The sequence below is a fragment of the Hyperoodon ampullatus genome (genome assembly GCF_949752795.1).
Source record: "Hyperoodon ampullatus genome assembly, chromosome: 9".
In the NCBI taxonomy this organism is placed as follows: domain Eukaryota; kingdom Metazoa; phylum Chordata; class Mammalia; order Artiodactyla; family Ziphiidae; genus Hyperoodon; species Hyperoodon ampullatus.
In genome coordinates this window covers 33,960,369-33,982,457 of record NC_136922.1, presented here as the reverse complement: position 1 = coordinate 33,982,457, position 22,089 = coordinate 33,960,369, and the positions used below count along the sequence as shown (strand labels likewise).

General features: G+C 43.0%; 1 protein-coding gene across 3 annotated transcripts in view; it reads right to left on the bottom strand.

Moving 5' to 3' along the window:
• RAPGEF5 (Rap guanine nucleotide exchange factor 5) overlaps positions 1 to 21,648 on the bottom strand; it is a gene marked incomplete at both ends in the record, with an annotated part of 215,021 nt that extends 193,373 nt beyond the window's left edge. For all 3 annotated transcript variants that reach the window (XM_079711491.1, XM_079711493.1, XM_079711492.1), the window contains one exon: positions 21,418 to 21,648. In XM_079711491.1, the coding sequence (XP_079567617.1) occupies positions 21,418 to 21,648 (231 nt within the window). The remainder of the gene's footprint in view (positions 1 to 21,417) is intronic.
• Positions 21,649 to 22,089: the final 441 nt, after the last annotated feature.

The following is a 22,089-nucleotide window of genomic DNA, read 5'->3' as shown; positions in this document are numbered from 1 at the left end:
AAGGATATAGACTGGGTTCTGCCCAAATTCCAATTCTAATAACATCAGTGCTCAGTCAGTGTCTGTTTTGTGGCCAATTTGCTGAAGTGTTAGGATCACTTTCCCATGCCATTAACCTCTGAATACTCAGAGCTAGCAACATCTAAAGAAAACAATTCAGGAAGGAAATACCCCAAAGTCAAATACCAATAGTTTGGGCGTTCCCAATGTTTGAATTTAATTGTCTGTACACAGCCTGGTTAGATACCAGCTTCCAGGGGAAGAATGTAGATACACAACAGATTATGATGTGATAGCTACACTTAATACATGATATGAAGCCACGTGGTCAATGTAGTTTCTAGTAAATTCTAACTCCCTCCTCTGTCCCAGAGAACAGGTACTGCATTCACTACCCTCAGATATGCAAACTGCACATCAATTTTTTAATGAATTGTGATCCTCGTGTTTAGGACACTGGCTTCATTAGAGCCATCAGCAAGAATGTAAGTTTTGGTCCAGGCCTCTTGGTCTTCATTGTCCATCACATCCGTTTCTGAGTCCTGAGCGACAACTCTCCAGTTCAATACAAAAAAAAAATGTCGGTACTCAGACTTCAACATGCAGATTGGGATGAAATCCTCAAACTGTAAGAGAAAAAGGAGTTCTAAAAAGCCTTTAAAGTACATAAACAATTAACAACTTTTCCACACAGACCTTTCACTGAAGGTAAGAGTAAATCACCAAGAGAGTTGTTTGTTTGTTTGTTTTTAACATCTTTATTGGAGTATAATTGCTTTACAATGGTGTGTTAGTTTCTGCTGTATAACAAGGTGAATCAGCTATATGCATACGTATATCCCCATATCCCCTCCCTCTTGCGTCTCCCTCCCACCCTCCCTATCCCACCCCTCTAGGTTGTCATAAAGCATTGAGCTGATCTCCCTGTGCCATGCAGCTGCTTCCCACTAGCTACCTATTTTACATTTGGTAGTGTATATGTGTCAGTGCTACTCTCTCACTTCGTCCCAGCTTACCCTTCTCCCTCCCCTTGTCAAGTCCATTAAGAGAGTTGTTTTTAAAGCAGTTACTAAGCTAGAATGAAAACTATTTTAAAACTCATTTATGGATCACATATAAAACTGAATTAGACCAAAATTTTTGCAAAAGAATGCAAGAATGAAACCTTTTCATATTTCCTAAGTTATGCCCCTCTCCAGGGTATGAGTCCTGCAGATGCAAGTATTTCTACACCATTTTGAGTCTGCAGTTATGCGTGTCCCTTGAAATAAAATGCCAAGACTCCTTCAAAAATAGTTATGGGCTTCCCTGGTGGCACAGTGGTGGAGAGTCCGCCTGCCGATGCGGGGGACGCGGGTTCGTGCCCCGGTCTGGGAGGATCCCACATGCCGCGGAGCGGCTGGGCCCATGAGCCATGGCCGCTGAGCCTTCGCGTCCGGAGCCTGTGCTCCGCAACGGGAGAGGCCACAACAGTGAGAGGCCCGCATAACGCAAAAAAAAAAAAAAAAAAAAAAAAAAAAAAAATAGTTATAAGAGAAACTGAGTCGACCAAGAACTTTCAAGAAAGAAGGAGTACGTTCACAGAGGGGACAGCAGTGAGCAAGTAACCAAGGATTTCCTTCTATTTCTATTACATATTTCAGAAGCATGAATTAGAAGACACTGGTTGAGTTAATGGAAAAACTTAGAATACTAAAATATTGTTAAAATCCTAGAGTAAAAGCATACCTATAATAAAGCTTTTATACTGTTCTGGCTTTAAACCCACATATGATTCTGGAGATTGGATGCATAGCAATGTGAGTGAGCTTAACACTATTGAATGTATACTTAAAAATGGTTACGATGGTAAATTTCATGTTACATGTATTTTACCACAATAATTTTTTTTTTTTTTTTTTTTTGCGGTACACGGGCCTCTCACTGTTGTGGCCTCTCCCGTTGCGGAGCACAGGCTCCGGACGCACAGGCTCAGCGGCCATGGCTCACGGGCCCAGCTGCTCCGCGGCATGTGGGATCTTCCCAGACCAGGGCACGAACCCGTGTCCCCTGCATCGGCAGGCGGACTCTCAACCACTGCGCCATCAGGGAAGCCCTGGTCATATTTCTGACAGTTATATTCCTTTCAACATAAGGAACTTATTTTGAGTTCTTGCTAATTTTAAGCTCCCCATGAAAACAGAGAGGAAATCACTAAATCCTGGCATCCTGACCTTCCCCAATTCTCAGACCTCTCACTCCAACACCTCCATCTCACACCAGACCCTCGGCCCCTGTCACCTGGACAACCTCCTCCCAAGGGGTTTTGCTGCCTTCAACCTCTCCTTTCCCCATTCTGCACCCCACTCACCTAGACTAAACTTTAAGAAATGTTTTTGTCAACTGATGGTGACTGCAACCTTAACTGTTAGATCCCGTCCACATACAGTCTCAACATTATTCTGTCCCCCAAACCCATATATGTACTGCATGGAGTGGTTCTCAAATGTCAGTGTGAGGCACAATAAGAATAAAAACAATGTAGTACTTTCCTATAGAACTATGAAGAGCAGTTCTTTATTAGGGGGTGTCTTCTGAAATCTGAAGTCACATATTAGTTCTCACTTTTAAAAAAAAATTTACTAGGGTAGGGGCTTCCCTGGTGGCGCAGTGGTTGAGAGTCCGCCTGCCGATGCAGGGGACGTGGGTTCATGCCCCGGTTCGGGAGGATCCCACATGCCGCAGAGCGGCTGGGCCCGTGAGCCATGGCCGCTGAGCCTGTGCGTCCGGAGCCTGTGCTCTGCAACGGGAGAGGCCACGGCAGTGAGAGGCCCGCGTACCGCAAAAAAAAAAAAAAAAAAAAAATTTACTAGGGCATTAAATACAAAGTCTGGCAACCTCTACAGCACACAGGTTTTCCAATGACACTTTCCATTGCTGATAACAAGGTTAGCACAAAGACAAACTCAAGATCCTTCATCACCTTCCCTCAATGTACAGATCCAACCCTTTTACCCTACTCCTGCCCCAGCCAGGCCCATCCCTCAGTGTCCCTCCTCCATGCCATGCTCACTTCTGCCCTGACCGAGTCTACTGTCTTCTCTGCATGGTATAGTAAGTTAAGTCCTGCTCTCAAATACTACCTCCTCCCAGTAGTTCTCTTCCATCCTGCTAATCAAGCCCAATCTCCTTTCTCCTCATAGTATATGTTGTCTAAACCAATTATTCTTAAATGGGCCATCGTGACATCCTTAACTTAGTTGCTATTTGCCACAAGAGCTTTATTATTAGTGAGAGAAATACTGAGGTTTCATTTTTTTAAATCAAAGCAGATTGGTTTTTTAAAACAATATACAGAATAGATCGGTGGAATTCTTATGGGAGAAACAATCTACCATTTGTTGACCGAGGATGCAACATAACCCTGGGATGGTCAAGCACGTGAGCACCATGACCATGCTTCCCGTGTCTCATGACAGAGGGAAAAGCTGAGAGCCACTGGAATGGATCAAGCAGCACTGGGCAAGAGGTTTTCCATGAAAGTTCATGACATACAGAGACAAATCTTAAGTCTTGGCATGTCATACTCAAAAAGAACAAACTTCCTCTTTTATACCTATATGCACTAGGCACTCCAATACATGCTAAATTTAATTAATTACTACAAGAAGAAGTTTCTCCACCAGACTATGAGCTCCTTAAGTGGTCCCCAATCTAGCTCCCTTAGGGAATGGTAGCTGGTATGCTATAATATTTATTGAATTAAAAAGTGGTGAAGTTTTATGGAAGGAAATAAATGTAAGTATACAACTTCATGTACAGTTTAGAAGAAGTCTAACGGAAGAAAATATCCCCCATGTGTTCAAGCATTATTAAGAACCTACTATGCTCCAGGCACTGGTCTAATTTACAACCACGTATGAAACAGACAATAATCCTTGCCCTTGGGTAGTTTACATACTAGTGGGGAAAGACTGAGCATAAACAAAATAAATAAGTTAATTATCAATTATTTATTAGAAGGTGGAATAGGAATAGGACACGGGAAGGAGGTAAATGTTACAATCTTAAATAGGGTGCCCAGTGCGCCTCATCAAGAGAATGGCCTTTGTGCAAAGACTTGAAGTAGATGAGCGGGTATCTGGAGAAAGAAGTTTTCAGATAAAGAAAACAACAGGTGCAAAGGCCCTGAGGTGGGAGAATGCCCAGCATGATGGACGACCAGCAACAAGGCCACTGGGGCTACAGCAGTGAAAGAGGGTAAGAATGTGGCTTTATTAGATCAGAGGACAAGACTGTCTTCTTTTGTCTATAAAGCAAATTCTTTGCACTGTTAACACACCACTCACATTTATATCTAATGTAAAATATGTCAGAATCTCTGGGCAAATCAAAGTACAGTATGTACAACCTTTGCTGCCTAATAACTAACCTTGATTGTTATTTTACACCTGCTTTGTTCTTTTCCTACTGTAACAGCAAGTTTAATTTTTGAGATCAAAGAACTGTCAGGAACATAACTGCTCAGGAGGAGTAGTGTTTGCAAGTCTTCATTAGAAGGATACTGTGTGTCACATTTCATGGGAACTGGCAGATCTGTTCTCTTGCTTTCATTTGTGCTTTCATTTCTTTCTTGAGGTCTTAAAGAAGAGATAAGCCTACTTCTTAGAGCTGTATCCCAAATGATTAGTTTAACTGTGATGCAGCACATAAGATAAGACCAGACACCCCCCTTACCAAGGTAACATAGACCTAAACCTGGCAAACAGACAAAGCCCGGCCCTTATGTCACCTCCACTTAAAGTTTTCCTCTCGTCTCCAGCCCAGGGAGGTAGATGTTCCCACTTTGTGCTTCTAGGTGCTTTTTGTTCTATCTTAGTCATTATCGTGCTATGTATTTTGCAATTCGTACAGCTTTGTAAGACTATATTGTAACACTACAAACATGTTTACCTCCCCAGCTGGACCTACAAGACTGGTATTATGCCTTTATTCATTTCTGACTTCTCAGCTTCTGCAGCCTGAGGGAGACATTCCTAATATCTGTGGTCCCTTTTCTCCTTCAGAGCTCCTGGGAAGAGGACACTTCCCTGATGCCTGGCTATGAGTGAGGTCATGTGACTTGCTCTGGCCAATGAGATGAGAGCAAAAGTCCCTTCAGACAGGTGCATTTAAATGCCCTTGTGAAATCCTCCATTCTTTCTTCACATTTCACAGTCATCGTGGAAGGTGATGACATAGAAATGCATGATGGAAGCAGAGCCACCACATGGAGGACAGCCGCCCTGGCAAGCACCCAGACACAAAATGGTCTTTCTGTGAATAAGAAATAAACTTTTGCTGTGTTAAGCCAAAGATTTTGGGGTACTTTTGTTACTGCAGCAAAACCTAGGCTATCCTGACAAATCAGGTGGTAGGTGCCTTATACAGATTTTTAGAAGGAAGAAAAGATACCAGGAAATGCAAAAGTGAGGATGACTCACTGGACAACAGTCTGGGATGTAAAGGGTAGGTGTTACATTATTAAGAAGCTGCCTGCAGCAAAAGAATGATTAACAAAATCATTAATCCACTTTACTTTGTGTTCTGTTTAGCCTTGTACTCCCACAGCTAATTGCTTAAATGAAGGTTCTACATTTATTACGGTCATTAAGAAATGAAACTGATTTTGAATTTCACAATCTTAGTTCTCACCAGAGGAATACCCTTTTGAATACATCCTTTGACCAGGACAGAAGTCTCTATTTAAAGGAGGTAGTTTTGAAAATGCCATGTTAATCAGAAATCAGTGTTTGTAAACTCTGCATCCCCCAATGGAGACCAGTTAGACAGTGGTTATTCGAGCTCTTGCAGAAGTTCCTCTTGTCTTGGGAAATTAAGGAAGGGAGGGGGAGAGGGTGATATAAGTGCTGTAAGACCTTAAATCATCTTAAAAAAAAAAATTAAGGGAGGTTGGATAAGGGCTTCCCTGAGAGTCTTAATAATCTTTAACATGAAAAAGTGGGCTTGAATCACCCAAACTTCTAAAAAGAGCATGTAGCATCCCCTTCCATATCAATCAGCCTTCAGCTGGAGCCAGGTAAATGGTAAAAGGATGAAGAAATAGGAGGGCTGTGCAGGGAAACAAGGAGAGCAAACAATAGGATGAGCTGATTCAGAGAAGATGTGCTGGGAAAACGGTCCACAAGGAAAGCCTTAGGGAACAAAGCTTGGGGGCGGAGGTGGAGAGAAAAACAAGAAGGGTAGAGCCAAAGGAAACCAAACCCACAATGAAGATGGATACCTCATTCCAAGGGAAGTGAGTAAGGAGATGAGTCCTCAGAACACCAGGACAAAGGCTCCCAGAGATTTCTCAGAGCCTAACCAGAGACGGAGATACTAAGAAGAGGAGGGATCCTTCGCCAGGTAGGGAGATGGGGAGGTCTTCCACTCTAGGAGGTGAAAACAAGGTAGATCAGCAAGAACCGTCCTCATCCCAGGGTCTGAGGCTGGAAAAGAAGCCTACGATGGGGGCCCAGCCGTGCCCCCTCCTCTACACTGAGCTCCTCTTTGTTCCCTGGACAGGATACAAACTCTCTCGGGATCATCTGAGCTAGAACCCCTCCTTACTCCCTCTGGTCAGTTTGCACTAACAGGTGATGCTCATACATCACCGCTTCAAGGCAGCCTCCATCTAGCAAGGCACCATCCCCTTCCTGGTACACTTAGGATCCTCTCCTCTGTGGCTTGTCTTCTCTGGGTGCCCAGCCACCAAGTCCTACTGGATAAATGACCAGAAAGGAGGGAAAATTCAGCAAAAACAAAGGGCTCATATGCCTTAAATCTGTGCCACGGTTACACAAGGTGATTCATGATTTGTCTCAATTGTATGAGGTCACACACCCCAACTCCCTCACATAGCCATGTTTTCTGACACATAAATATATGAAAACCCAGAAAGAGGGAAAAAATTCCAGAATTCATTCTTCCTCATAGAGAATTTTTCTTCTTCCTAAAGAATTGTAACAACAGAAAATTTGAGATCAAGGGCCTGTTTTGTCTTTAAACATTTCATTTATTAAGACAAAGTATTAAGATAACCTCACTATCCCCCCCAAAAAAAAATCTCTAAAAGCTGTGAAATAGTTTCAACCTGGGCATAACATTTCAATATAAAAGAATTGATAAACACACAGAATTGGGACGAGTTTGTGCTGTGGTCCTGCTTCATGGTGAGGTTACTGTAGATGATGATGTGGCTGAGTGCCAAAACCATGAAAAGTGTTTTTCACCTTACTGACACGCCCATCGCTGGAACCCATGGGCAAAGGAACCGAAGGTGTAATTATTCTATTCAACTATCTGTTACTTTGTGAATGTAGTTCTGGCAGGCATTTCAGAACATGTTCAATACACTGTGACCAAATTTAGCCAGATCAAAGTACCACAAAAAGACCTTATAACTCCTGTGTACAGACTAACAATGCTAAGGGTGTCTGAGAAAAGGGCAGGGGCTGGAAAACAAAAATCAAAAAACCTGTCCGGCAATTGTAGAAGAGGAATGCAAATTCTTCATATAAAAGCTTCTCTGACTCTGAACCCTAGCCATCCAAGTTTACGCTCAGGAATGATGCAGGAATGGATTGAACTCGGGTCACATTTTGGCGCAGTTATAGGTTCTCACCAGAAACCTCCCAGGACCTTCTGAGGTTAACCCAGCATCAGTTTAGAGGCCAGTCCCCTTCCCTGCACTCCTCACCTCTACCCCCCACCTAAACTTCAGGGGCTGCGCCAATCACTGCCCATGCCCACTCCATTCACAAGGTTCTTCTCACCCAAGGCTACACCTTCTACCGTCACTCTTCCCAGCACTGCTCTTCCTTAGGCTCCTGTATCAATCAAGGGTCCTCTCAAAAGAAAGCCTATCAAAGTATGTGTGGGCAAGGTTCCGAGACCCAGCAGCAGAGGCTACAGAACACAGGGGTTAGTAATGACAAGGCTTTAACAGCCATAGGCAGGGGGGACTAGGGGAAGACACAGCTTTACTGGAGGCTGGAGAGAGCCGAAGTGATGGAGGAGAGACTGGCCTGTTGTAGGTAGTAACAGATGGTCCCAGTCACTGCCAGTGCCACACTGAAAGAGAGAGGAAGCAGAAGGGGAAGACACCCACCCCTGACTCCTCTCCTCCCCGGCCTTCCACTGACTGAACGCAAACCAAAGCCACATGGCGCGAGCCCTAGTGATGAACATCCAGAGGGCAGACTCCAAGGTATAGACCAGAACACAAAAGAGAGGGCAGGGGGTTGACAAACAGAATTAATTCACTCAGCTGCCGTGGACCCTTTATGTTTCAAACGCTCATTGCTTTTTGAACTGCCACTCACTTTGTGGAAACCAATAAGGGGGAGTTTCCAACATTATTAATTCAATCAAGTTCTTATAGTCACAGACTGCCATCTTGGCTTGTCCTTCCATCATGGAGGCGGCAAACAGAAAACCAGGTAGACTCCTAGCCTCAGTCATTTTCTGATGTTGAAGGGGACCAAACTTTTAAGGCCCTTTAGACCAGTGCAAGTCCATGACCCAGCAGCATTAGCATCACCTGGAACTTGACAGAAATGCAGATTCTTGGGCCCCATCCATGACCTATGAAATCAAAGTCTCTAAGACCGGGGCCCGAGAATCTGTGTTTTAACAAGCTCTCAGGGATCCTCAGGTATGTGTATGCTACAGTTTGAGAAGTCCTCCTTTAGACCCCATTTTTGACAGCTTTAGGGAGAAGAGACCATAGATATCCTATCAGAGACCCTTCCAGCCTAAGGAGCCCTTGACTCTTAACTTCCTCGCTGTGACCTTTAGCAAGATACCAATGTCTGAGCCTCTTACTTAATTGCTATCACCATAACCAATAAGACCTATTTCCGCTTTTCAAAGGGCTTTATCCTGAAATCCCTCAGATTTGTCATTTCAGGCAATGATGGTGAGGACAGCAAGGACAAGAGCAGCGACCCACACTAAGGCTTCTCAACACAACCAGCTCTGTCTGAAAAGTGCTGTGCATGTTAATTTACTTCCTCTCCCACCCTGTGAGGTGGGCACTACCTTTGCTTCACAGCCGGTGAGGTTGGGCCCTATGTAGAAGCTCAGTAACTTGTTCTGTCTATATGCGAAAGGAATACCTACTCCAGAGCGATGAAAACAGTAAAATAAGACTGTGAAAGCACTTTGCAAATGTAAAGTCTTACATAAATGACAGCAGAGTGAACAGCCAGCTACTGACGAACTGAAATGTGCTGAGTTGTTTTAAGCTCTAACTTCATGAGACAGTCAAAGTAGATTAGAATATGACTAGGAGGCTTCTTTTTTTTCTTTCTTTCTTTTTTTTTTTTAAAGAAGTTATGTGCCAAGAAGAGTAGGCAATTTCAGTGTTTCAATGGGTGCTATTTGAAGATTTTTCATAAATTTTAAACAGTAGAGGAAAACAAATATTGATGCTCATTTAAGGCTAAGAAATAGCTTTCACTGATGACAAGAAATAGCAAAAAAACCTCTTATCTAAAAGATAAAACCTCCTGGTAATAAGCTCTCCCCAGACACAAAAGACTGCTGTCACAAGTTCTCTTCCGACAACTCTCCCAGAATTCTGTTTACAGCCAAACAAATGATTTAATCTTCTAGAAACAGATTCATAGGTATGTCCTTTTTATTCTTTTGGTATGACAGAGTCTCAATTTAATCAGAATCTTCCTGTTCCTTCAAATGCTCTTTCTACTAAAGCATTATCTTCCTCCTCTTCAACTCAAGAGATGAGGTGAATATTAAAGACCCATCCTCCCCTCTGTCTAAGATACGCCCCCAAGTGTTCTGGGGGTTGAGGTGGCGTCTCAATGGAGAGAGACCACTGCTCCGACCTCGGTTGGGCAGACAAGGGCCAAGAAATGAAAACTGGTTCCCTCTCCCACCATCAGTTCCATCATGATAGAACACTGGTATCCCATGTTAGAGACGGAGACCCAAAAACGTTATTTGACTTATTCATACAGTTGTTAAATGACAAACACACAGAAAAATGTCCTCTCTCCTATACCAAAGCCAAATTCTATTTTCGTGGATTGAAATAGGCATCAAACATCCCCTAATATCTAAAAGGTAACGTCACACATCTTCTTTTTTGTTTTCCCCTACAAAAGAAGATTTCAAACCTATATATAAATTCACGGCACAATATAATGGAGTGAACCATTTGTAGTGTTTGTTCATTATGGTCAACATTTAGAGTGTTAGACCAAACAGAAGTGATAAGCCGTTCACTCCCCTCAACAGTAACAGGCGAGAGCAAAACAAATTTACAGTCAGCACCAAAGGCAAAAGCGTTGGGCAATCGTAAGTATTTGCATGTACACCTCCTAACAGCTGCAGGTAAATGATTTGACAAGGTCAAATTCGACTGAACTGAACAGCAAAACCACCAATGGGGCTAGAGCATATGTTGCCAGACAAGTTAGAAAAAAATACAGGAAGACTACGAGCTAGATTGCAGAAGCCCTGGTTTTCCGGACTCTTTAACTTTAGAAAGGTATGTTTTGCCTTTATTAGAAATCCTGAATTATGTTTTTTCTACAGATAACACAAATGGTGCAAAATGCAAAGAAAAGCATTTTACGAGGGAGAAGCCAATGCCTCATGAACAAAGCAGATAAAACATAAAAAAAGATAACTGAGTCACAAAAGATAAGATCTGCCAACTCCCCACATAATGTACAGTGACTCAAAGGCCAAGTCTAAATCTACTGGCATTTGGGTATACTCAAGGTTCTTAGTTTAAAAAAAAAATGGAATTTATAGGTATGGGAAGTTTAACTTTTAAATTGTACTTTAAAAAAAATCTGGGGCTTCCCTGGTGGCGCAGTGGTTGGGAGTCCGCCTGCCGGTGCAGGGGACACGGGTTCGTGCCCCGGTCCGGGAAGATCCCACATGCCGCGGAGCGGCTGGGCCTGTGAGCCATGGCCGCTGAGCCTACGCCTCCAGAGCCTGTGCTCCACAACGGGAGAGGCCACAACAGTGAGAGGCCCGCGTACCACAAAAAAAAAAAAAAAAAAAAAATCTGGAGGGAACCAATAATAAACTTTCTATGTATAAATAATTTCACCTTCAACACTACTTTAAGGATATTCATGCTTTTTGTAGGAAAAAATTTAAATGTATTTTCCTCTGTCATTTAAGTCATTACATAACCAATTATCAGTGCTCAGATAAATTGTTAATATACTTTTCATTCAATTTTTCACACTTCACAAATAGGGGTTTTGTTTGTATGCACCATTCTATTTTATTTATTTTTTAACAGGAGAAAATCAAACAAAAGTTTAATAACATGTATACATGGGAGAGGCCCAGAAGTGAGTGATTTGTATGCACCATTTTAAAGCTGTGATTTACTTTGATATTTCTACAGATAAACTATTCAGCTACATTTAAAAACTAAAACATGGCTTACTATAGTTGTTTTATTCTAAGACACCAAAATTTTAAGGTACAGTATCAATTTAATAATAGTTTTACAAGGAAAAAAGTAATATCCCATTAAATGACCACATCAATTTAACGCACATCCCTATTTCAAAAGTATTAAAATGAAAAAGAGAGAGAGACTGTAATCAAGGAAATACATTCTTTTATTTGGAGAGAGGATACAGCAGAACAGGTAGACCTTGCAATGTGGAGCCAGATTTCCTGGGTTCAAATCTTGCATCCTCTACTTATTAGGTCAACTCAGGCAACCTACCTAGCCTCTCTGTACCTCATTTTCCACTTCAGACAAGAAGAAGACAATGAGAGTACCTGCCACGCAAGGCTGTTATGAGGGTTCAATCGGTTAATGTTCTTAAAGTACCTCAAATGACCGGGACATGATAAATGTTATATAAGACTCTGTTAAATAATAATAGTTATCACCATCAACGCCACCACCTCCCAGGGCTCACTGAAGCTTTTGCTACATTTAGAGGTGAGCAATTTCCAATTCAACAAGCCAATAAAATGCTTTAATTCGGGAAAATATTTACTGAACGAGCACTTCATACTATGCCAGATTTTTAGAGGAAGATAAAAAGTAAAATAATTATAGAGTCATGGTGCTGCTTCTAGAAGAAGGGCCTTTTAACTAGGGGTGTGTGGTGACCCAGGCTTCAGAACATCCACAAGCGCTCTGAAATGAGATATAAAATTATGTCTGCACATGCATTTTTCTAGGGTGCTATCCCAGATTCCTGAAAAGGCTTGGGTTCGGGGAAAAAAAAAAAAGTTAAGAGCCATTTGCTTCAGGTAATCACACATTAAAAGGTAAATAGCCCAAAGCTTAACTTTATTAAAAGATACTTGTGTATTCTCAAAAACTTGATTCAATTATAAATGGGTTCATTTACTTTGACAGGTATGCACACTTCCCCCTTCCTAATCTGAAGTTTCTTAATTATCAAACAAGTCACCTTCAGAAATGTAACTCCTGGGTTACCAGAAACTCATTCTACCTCCTCTGCCGGTCTTCCTGAAAAGGAACCTACTTGCTTTATAGATCTCCAAGCCCATCTGTAATACGCAGCTAGTCTGCTTCCAAACCACGTGAGCAATGGCTTCCAGAATGAGTCATCCCAAACCTTCATGTTTCTTGTACAATGGCTGATATTGCTAGGAGATGACGAACAGCTGCTGCTCAAGCCATCATCAAATCTTGCGAGTAATTAAAGATTGATCCTGGAAGCCATTACTAAAGACATGGGAAAGAAAATAAGCTGTGTTTTGCACTAAACTTGAAATGTCTGGGGCACCCATTGTTTCATATAAGTACCATGCACTAACCTATTGTGCCACTGGAGCTCCTTGGGGCACCCATTGTTTCAATACACCACGTTATAATTATTGTCAATGTCTTAGACAACATGGTTTTGGGGAAAGGCCACAGATTTTGGAATCAGACGGTCCTGGGCTCCATTCTACCTATACTATTCCTAGCTGGGTGATCATGGAAGGCTACTTAACCTCTCTGGACTGCAGTTTCCTCACAGGTGAAAATACCTCCTCCCTTTAGGGGACTATTGAAGTTTCAATCTGATAAAAGACATGCCAGAATCCACAGTGGTGTCTGTGGATTTTCCCTTTTCCATACCCATTTATGAATGATACATCATAATAATAATTAGCCATGGAAAAAAGTCATTGATTTTAACTATTCCAACTTCTCATAGAATCTAATAACCTCTCACAAATTACTCCTAGGTAACATATTCATTACTGGAAAGATCAGTATTCCTAACCAGGGTTGTTATGAAATACTGAGGCAAAAAAATGACAAGTACTCCAAGTCATCCCCAATGAATTTTCTCCCACCTTTCCATCTATTTTTAGCTTCACAAGTTACCAATTACTGCCAAGTCAATTTAAGAAACAGTGCAAGTGTGAAACTCAGACTATTTGGTTATGGTACCAGTATTTAGACACTATCTGAAATATTCACTATATGTGAGGACATCGCGTTTTCTTAAAACTTGGAAACTGACATTGCATATGAAAGCAAAATTTTTTGTGCCTAGATTTCCATAAATATGTCTCTGAAAGTCCATTTGCCTAGAATAAGCATCCAGCTGGGGAAGGAAAAATTTAAGCTCCAATGTGTCCAAAACGTCCCATACATTGTCTCTCAGAAAAACCTGATCCACAGTGTATCTCATTACAGAGGAAGAAACTGAGGCTTAGAGAGCTCAGAGAATAACATGCAAGGATACATGCAGAGAATAACATGCAAGTGATAGCCCTGTGATTCAAACCCAGTTTCTGAAGCTGTGGCCCAAGCTCTTTTCCTCTGATCTAATTATTCAACCAAAGCCTGTGTGAGGGGGTCAGAGGGGAGAGAAAGAAAGTCAATATGGCATTAACTTGCCCTTGAGGTCCTTTGCTAGAATTACAAAAAATTAAGATAGAATAAATGAATCTGTAATTTCTTTTCCTTCTTCCCAAATATTTTTAAAGGTGACATTCACGGAGTTTTACTTTATTTATAGACATGGTCAACATAGTTCTACGATACCAAAGTTCGAGCTGGTAGGAAGTCAATGTTTCTCAAATAAAACCAACATGTGCCCTCATATCTGACCTGACTCACCTTTCCTGAAAGATGCACACCTCCCTTAATGGCCTTCATCTTCTGACAGGCTACCATAAGCAGATTAAGAAAAGTAAGCAGGATGAATTCACAAGCTTTTTGGATTGATCAAGGTGGGCCTGGGTGCTTTTGCTTAGGACACACTGAATGCACCTTTTTTTTTTTTTTTTTTTTTTTTTTTTGCAGTACGCGGGCCTCTCACTGTTGTGGCCTCTCCCGTTGCGGAGCACAGGCTCTGGACGCGCAGGCTCAGCGGCCATGGCTCACGGGCCCAGCCGCTCTGCGGCACGTGGGATATTCCCAGACTGGGGCACGAACCCATGTCCCCTGCATCGGCAGGCGGACTCTCAACCACTGCACCACCAGGGAAGCCCTGAATGCACCTTTTAATCTTAGTAAATATTAGTTACCGTACACCTATAACCACAGTAGTTCCCTCCCCCCAGCCCTCAGTTCCCCTACCCCAATCCCAGTAGGTGGATCACAAGCCTCTTTGTACCCCAATGAAAGAAAAGTTAACGTGTGGCATTATCAACACCATGAACTGACCACTCTCAGAGTGGAAGGTCATAGGGGCAGGTACAATAAAGCTATGGGCATTCAGAATAAGACCCTTTGCCCTCAGTGCATTTGAGAGAGTCAAGTCAAAGAGCATGGACTATGGAACCAGACTGGCTGGATTCAAACCTCCCTTCCCCTACACACTCAGTGATCTTGGGCAAGTTACCTCTGGGTTTCAGTTTCCTCATCTGTAGAATACAAATAATAGCATTGAACACACAAGCTTGTAGTGAGGGTTAAAGTTTATACAAGAACATGCAAGGCACATAACTAAGAGCTACGAAGGGTTAGCCATTGATTTTAATTTAAATACAAGGAACAAATTCCATGCTTTGCCTATGAGAAGTGTGTATAAAATGACTATAAATTGGCCATACTGGTATAATTTGGAGCAGAATGTGCTTCTCAATTAACAGTCTCATTTCCAGCAGAGGAGGGTGTTAAGTCACACCTAAAACATTCCAGCTCGGACATAGGAAATGGGCAGCTCTGTTCTTCTTTGAGAGGAAGTCATGGGGTAGAGATTGTAATAAATGAAAAAGTGAGAACTTCCAGTTTCTCAAGTCTGAGGAGCACTTGTCATGTCATCGGGACCCTGCCTGAGTGAAGCGTGGCTAAAGGGAAGAGGTCAGGGGAGAGAAGACTAATCCAAAGACTGAGCATCACTGGAGGACTTCGGTGAACAGTCGAACTGGCACAACTAGCGAATCATTCTAGCTGCTGTAAATGAAACAGATTTCAAGGAGATGAAGAAAGTGGTAGAACACTGCAGAAAATGTCACAGCAGCCAAAGCCCAAAATAAGCCAGTCCCAGCAGTCTGACAGTATATATAGAAAGAGGGAATGGTAGTTACCAGTTATTTTATTAGAGGGAGAAAATGACAGTCTTAGAAACATCTGATGAGAAGAATTTTAAAAGAGACAAAAACTTAAGATGAAAGGCTTAAAATAAAGGTTAAAAAATGCAACCACTAAGAGAGGAAAAAGTTGGGGGAAACAAATGGTTTTCAGTAAAAAGAATCAGTACTCCTTGGAAAACGGCTGATTTTGGGTCTGGAGCGGGAAATGGACAAGATAAGCTTAGAATACCTTGTGCTGGAAAGCAAGAAAGGTATTAGAGATTACTAGGGCCTTGTAAAAAGTATACAGGAGATAAGTATAAACTGAGCATCAACAAGAATACTGACTTCAATGGATTGAAACAAAGACATTAAGATCCACAAGATCTTACTGATACTTGAAAAAGAAAAACTCATTGATTATCATGGGAGGTTGTTAGGGCACTAAATCATAACTCAGAAAATTGATAAAAGGAAAAAAACTAAGCTTTTTCCCTGTCTTTCCTACACGATCTGATTTTTAGGAGACCTAAGTAATTCATGAGGGTAAATTCTTTATAGACAGAATCCCAACTGATAAATGCAAGAGGAATGATAGATTTAGATCGTCATCATTTTGCAACCTCTAATGAAATGGATCTAGGTTACAATCATCAATGACTGATGCTACAATCATTAGGTGAAAGGTACAAGGGTAAGCTGACTGTACCTGCACCCACTAATCACTCTTGATATCTCAAAGAGAGAAACATCCAGACATCACATGTCTTGTGATGTGATGCAACACTTTTACACAGTAACACCTACCAAGGATGCTCGCCTTTAAGTCTGAATCTAATCAAGCCTCTACATCTCACTGACAGATTATAGGAAACATTGAAAATAAAGGTACAAATTAGACACCACCACAAGGAAGAAGTCAGCCCGGAAGCGCGACATTCTACCTGACAAATGACCGGCTATAATTATCAAATCAAAGGCATGAAAAAAGAAGGGGGGGGGTTGTTATAAAATAAAATAGATTTGAAAACCTAACAACCAAATGCAATGTGTAGACCTTGTTTAATTCCTGACTGCAACAAATCATAAGTGAAAAGACATCTTTGAGAAAAATTAAATATGGGAATTACATTAAGGAATTTTGTTAATATTTTTAGGTTTGAGAAAGGCATACAATTTTTATGTTTTTTTCTTTTTTTCCTAAGGAAAAAGGCCCTTATCAGAGATGTAAACTGAAACACTTATGAATGAGATGACATAATATTTAGGATTTTGCTTTAAAATATACCAGCCCCGATTAAAAAAAAGTGGGGAAAGGAGAAACAAGTGAAACAAAATTGGCAAAATGTTAATAGCTGCTGAAGGTAAGTAGTAATTATACTATTCTCTCATAATCTCCATAACACAAAGTTTAAAAAAAGAAACAAACAATTAAATGGTTTTGGTGGAAATTCAATCTGTGCCTTATCTTACCACTGACTTGTTTAGGAGGTCCCCCCCGAAAGAAAAATTCAGCCATTCCCCACTTAGCCTAAAGCAGTGCAAAGAGTCTGAATCAGTTTGCATTCTGAATGCAATATGATTAGAAGTGACTGAACCAAGGAACCAGGAGTTCTTGTAGTAACAAATGTCAGCTTAATTTTTCCTCATAAGAGACAGCCTACAAGGCACCTGGGTTGGGCAACACAACCCACAAAGAGCTTATGAGATGACAGTTGATGTCAGATTGTCAAGATCTGTGGGAGCCCAAGACAGCATGAGCAAGAGTCTCACATATTCCTAAATCAGATCTTGGTCAATATAGAAGTTGCAAACTTTCTTACCAACTTGTGTAATGCACAGTTACTTTCTTACCAGTAGTAATGAATTTGTGCTAACTTGTCCCTATAATCAGTCAGCTGTAATCTGGAAGTACGGCCCATGAGATACAAAACTAAAGGTCCACAAAAAGATCTAAGCCACGATTTACTTGCACTGGTAACCAAGGGGCTAACCACATGACCCCAGGTGCTTACAAGTCATCCACTGGTTTGGCACATATTTCTCATGTTTTTCTCTTTCCTTCAAACCCTTCTGTTATGGTGTTCCTCCAAAATTCATATGTTGAAGCCATAAGCCTCAAGATGATAGTGTTTGGAGGGGCTTTGGGAGGTACTTAGGGTTAGACTAGGTCATGAGGGTGGTGTCTCCAAGATGGAATTAGTGGCCTTATAAGAAAAGGGAGAGAGATCAAAGAATTAGAACAAAAAATTCTAAAATTTGTATGGAAACACAAAAGACTCCAAGTAGTCAAAGCAGTCTTAAGAAAGAGAACAAAGTTATAGGTACCACATACACCCTGATTTCAAACTATACTACAAAGTTACAGTCATCAGAACAGTATGGTAAAGCACAAAAACAGACACACAGCTCAATAAAACAGAATAGAGAGCCCAAAAATAAACCCACGTTTATACGGTCCATTAACCTATGACAGAGGAGGCAAGAATATACCTGGGAAAACTGGAGAGCTACAGCAAAAGAATCAAACTGGACCACTTTCTCACAACATATACAAAAAGAAACTCAAAACAGATGAAGGACTTAAATGTAAGACCTGAAACCATAAAACTCCTAGAAGAAAACATGGGCAGTACAGTCTGATATCAGTCTTAGCAATATATATATATATATATATATATATATATATTGTTTTTTTGGATCTGTCTCCTCAGGCAAAGTAAACAAAAGAAAAAATAAACAAATGGCACTATATCAAACTAAAAGGCTTTTTCACAGTGAAAGAAACCAATCAACAAAATGAAAAGGCACCTTACTGAATGGGAGAAGATATTTGCAAATGATATATCCAACAAGGGGTTAATCCAAAATATATAAAGAATTCATACAACTCAACATCAAAAACAAAAACAAAAATAACCCCATTTAAAAAAGGACCTGAAGAGACATTTTTCCAAAGAGGACATGCAGATGGCCAACAGGCACATGAAAAGATGCTCAACATCACTAATCATCAGGGAAATGCAATTCAAAACCACAATAAGATATCACTTCACATCTGTCAGAATGACTGTCATCAAAAAGACAACAAACAACGAGTGTTGGCGAGGATATGAAGAAAAGGGAACTCTCCTGCCCTGTTGGTTAAGGTTATAATTGGCACTGCCAATATGGAAAACAGTATGGGGGTCCCTCAAAAAATTAAAAATAGAACTACCATATGATCCAGCAATTTCACATCTGGGTATTTACCCAAAGTAAACAAAAGCATTAATTGGAAAAGGTATATGTGTCCCTACATTCACTGCCGCATTATTTACAATAGCCAAGATATGGAAACAAGCTAAGTGTCCACTGATAGATGAATGGATAAAGAAGATGGCACATATACATACAATGAAAGATTGCTCAGCCATTAAGAAAAAATGAAATTTTGCCATTGTGACAACATGGATGGATCTAGAGGGTAATCTGCAAAGTGAAATAAGTTAGAGAAAGACATGCTGTATGAGCTCATATGTGGAATCTAAAAAACAAACAAAATGAAAATAGGCTCAAAGATACTGAGAATAAACAGGTGGTCATGGGTGGTGGGGGGCGGCAAAATAGGTGAACAAGATGAAGAGGTACAAACCTCCAGTTATAAAATCAATAAGTCATGGGGATGTCATATACAGCATAAGGAATATGGTCGATAATACTGCAATAACTTTGTACGGAGTCAGATGGTAGCCAGACTTGTGGTGATCATTTTGTTATGTATGCAAACGTCAAATCACTATGTAATACACCTGAAACCAACATAATATTGTATGTCAACTATATTTCAATTTAAAAAACAAAAAGTAAAAGGGAAAGAGAGAGAGATCTCTCTCCCTCCATGTGCACCAAGGAATGGTCATGTCAGGACACAGCAAGAAGGTGGCTGTCTACAGGCCAGGAAGAGAGTTCTCACCAGAAACCAAATCTGCTGGCACCTTGATCTTGGACTTCTCAGCCTCCAAAACTGTGAGAAAATAAGTTTCTGTTGTTTAAGCCACCCAGCCTATGGTATTTCGTTATAGCAGCCCGAACAAACTAATACGGGTACATATTTCACTTATTTTTCTCTTTCTTTCAAACTCTTTCCAACTCCTTTGATGGGAAGGTTCCAAAAACACAAAGGTGGTTCCAGAGCCAAAGGAGGGGAAAATAGTTGAAAATTACGGGCTTCCAATATTGGAAAATCTGACAATCTTCCTCCAATAAAAATACTGGCCATGCACTTATGAAATGTGTTTGGAATGTCCCAAAGAGAAGTCATACAGTATTAGAACTAAAGAAGGGCCAATAAAGTATACATTATTTGAAGTAGCTGCATTCAGAATAATTAAGTAAATATGTATCTAAGCAAGGTCCACCACAACATCATCCCAGGCAAGGGAAACACAAGCCTCTATGCAGATGAACACTCCAGATCTACTTATAAAGAAACCCTCAGCAATTCTGCTCACAGATTGCCTGGCTGCCCTCACATCTTCAGTATTCTGTGCCATGAAAAAGTAACTGTCAAGGATAATAGGAACATGATTTGACCTACTTTTCCCTAGACGCCTGCAAGGTCTATAACTCTGGTTCTTGTGTCTATTTAGTTATCACATCTTTGGGACATATTTCCCTGCTTTCTTTGCAGGCAATCCTGTACGCCACACGTTAAGGTCATTTGTGGGTAATTCCTAAACTCCCCTGGTCATGGACTTAAAGATGTCCTATTACACTCAGCTAATCCTCAAAACATCCTTCTGAGGTAGATCATGTACAGTCATCCCCTACGCGGGAAGAAAAATTCTTAGGAAAGGAGGAACACAGCCTAGAAAGGCCGAAGACCTCCATCAATGCAGACCCCTCCCTGACCAAATGAGTCCATACCAAACCCAGTGTTTCTCCCTAACTCTCAAGTTTCCACAAACTTATCTTGCTAGAGCTGAAAATCCCCCAGTAAGATCTTTTAAGGCAGACAACCAAGACTTCTTTTTTAACTTACAGTCCAAAAAATCTACTGTGGTAGCTTCTCGGTCAAGTCTCCTTAAGGATGGCAAAATTTTAAAAGCTCAGTAAAACCCACCAAAAGTGCCCAAGGCCCCGGTGAGCAGGGACACCTGACAAGTCAGCCCCGTGGCCAGAGGCCCCGGCAGGGCCTGCTGGGTGACTTATGAAAGACCCCAGGCCGCCCGCTTCTCTTAACCGCAAAACACGTCTGACCTGCTCGGGCCATTAGATGCCCTTAGAACCCAATGAGGCACCGTCCTCCACCAGGAAATCCTATCGAACACACCAGCAGGAAGTCAGTATTTAAGATTCTGGGGGTGTCGCCGAGTACTAAGTGCTGGCGACTCGGGAACCCGGGAGCTAAAGCTCGCCCCGGAGCTTCCAACTCCGGGGTCTCCCCCTCGTCCGTAGCGTCGGCCAGAGCCAGTGCCGATGCCCAAAGCTTGCAACGAGGCGTCCCAACACCAGCGCACACGTCTCATGCCCCCTGCAAACGGAGATCCCACTCGTGGGGCCTGAGGCTCGCTGCCGGGGAAGGGCTGGCCGACTGTTAGGCACCGGACACCTGCAGCTCCCCCTCTGGGGACAGGCAAACGGCCCTTCTTCCGGCGATGCTCACAGTCCCGCAGCCTGAATCCAGGTGCGCTTGGGTTAAGTCAGGTGCATCTGGGGGAAGGGCAAACCTTCGCTCCCCCGGGGCAACCCCACGACCCCACCGTCCCGGGCCCCTCTTCTGCCCAGTCTCTCACAAGGGGGCCCCTCCCGGAACCTCCCCAACTTCCAGACGCCCCCCTCGGTCGCCGCGAGGGTGGGCGCAGGCTCCACGTGCGCGCCGCCCACGCCCATCCCGGCCGGCAGGACCCGGCCACTCACCCGGCCCCCGGTGGCGCTGCGCTTCCTCCTCAGAGTGAGGCCGCTCCGCAGCAGCGCGGGCAGGTCCCGCAGCCGCGGCCGCGGCGGCAACTGCAGCGGCTCGCGCTCCGGCTCGCGGGCGCTGGGGCTGCGGCGAAAGGCGCCGTCCGCCGCCGCCACCGCCGCCGCCGCGGCCAGGGCCGGACTCTCGCACGGCGGCTGCATCTTGACGGAGCCCACGGCCATCCTCATGCCCTGAAGGCGGCTCGGCTGCGGCTGCGGCGCCGGCTACCTCTCGTCACCGCGCTGGCCTCCGCGCGCCGTCCAAGCCTTCGCCAGGCAGTGAGAGGGCGCGACTGCGGCTCGAGCGCAGGGCGCGCAGCCCGCCGCTGCCCATTGGCGCGCGCCGCGGCCCCCGCCAGGCTCAGCCCCGCGCACCTCCCCCTCCCCGCCCAGGTGCGCCCGGCCCCGCCCCGCCCGGCCCCGCCCCGCCCTCTCCGGCGGCACACCTCCGCCCGCGGACCTGGACCCCGGCAGCCACTCCCCGGACCTTGGGCACCGTCTCTTCCACAGCTGCGGGATCCCCAGAATCCAGCACCAAACCCACTCTACTGCCTGGCCCATCCCCCAACTCCCTTTAGTCTGAAAAGTCCCGCTTCACCCCCTTTTCCTCTCTGCCAGCGTTGAACTTCG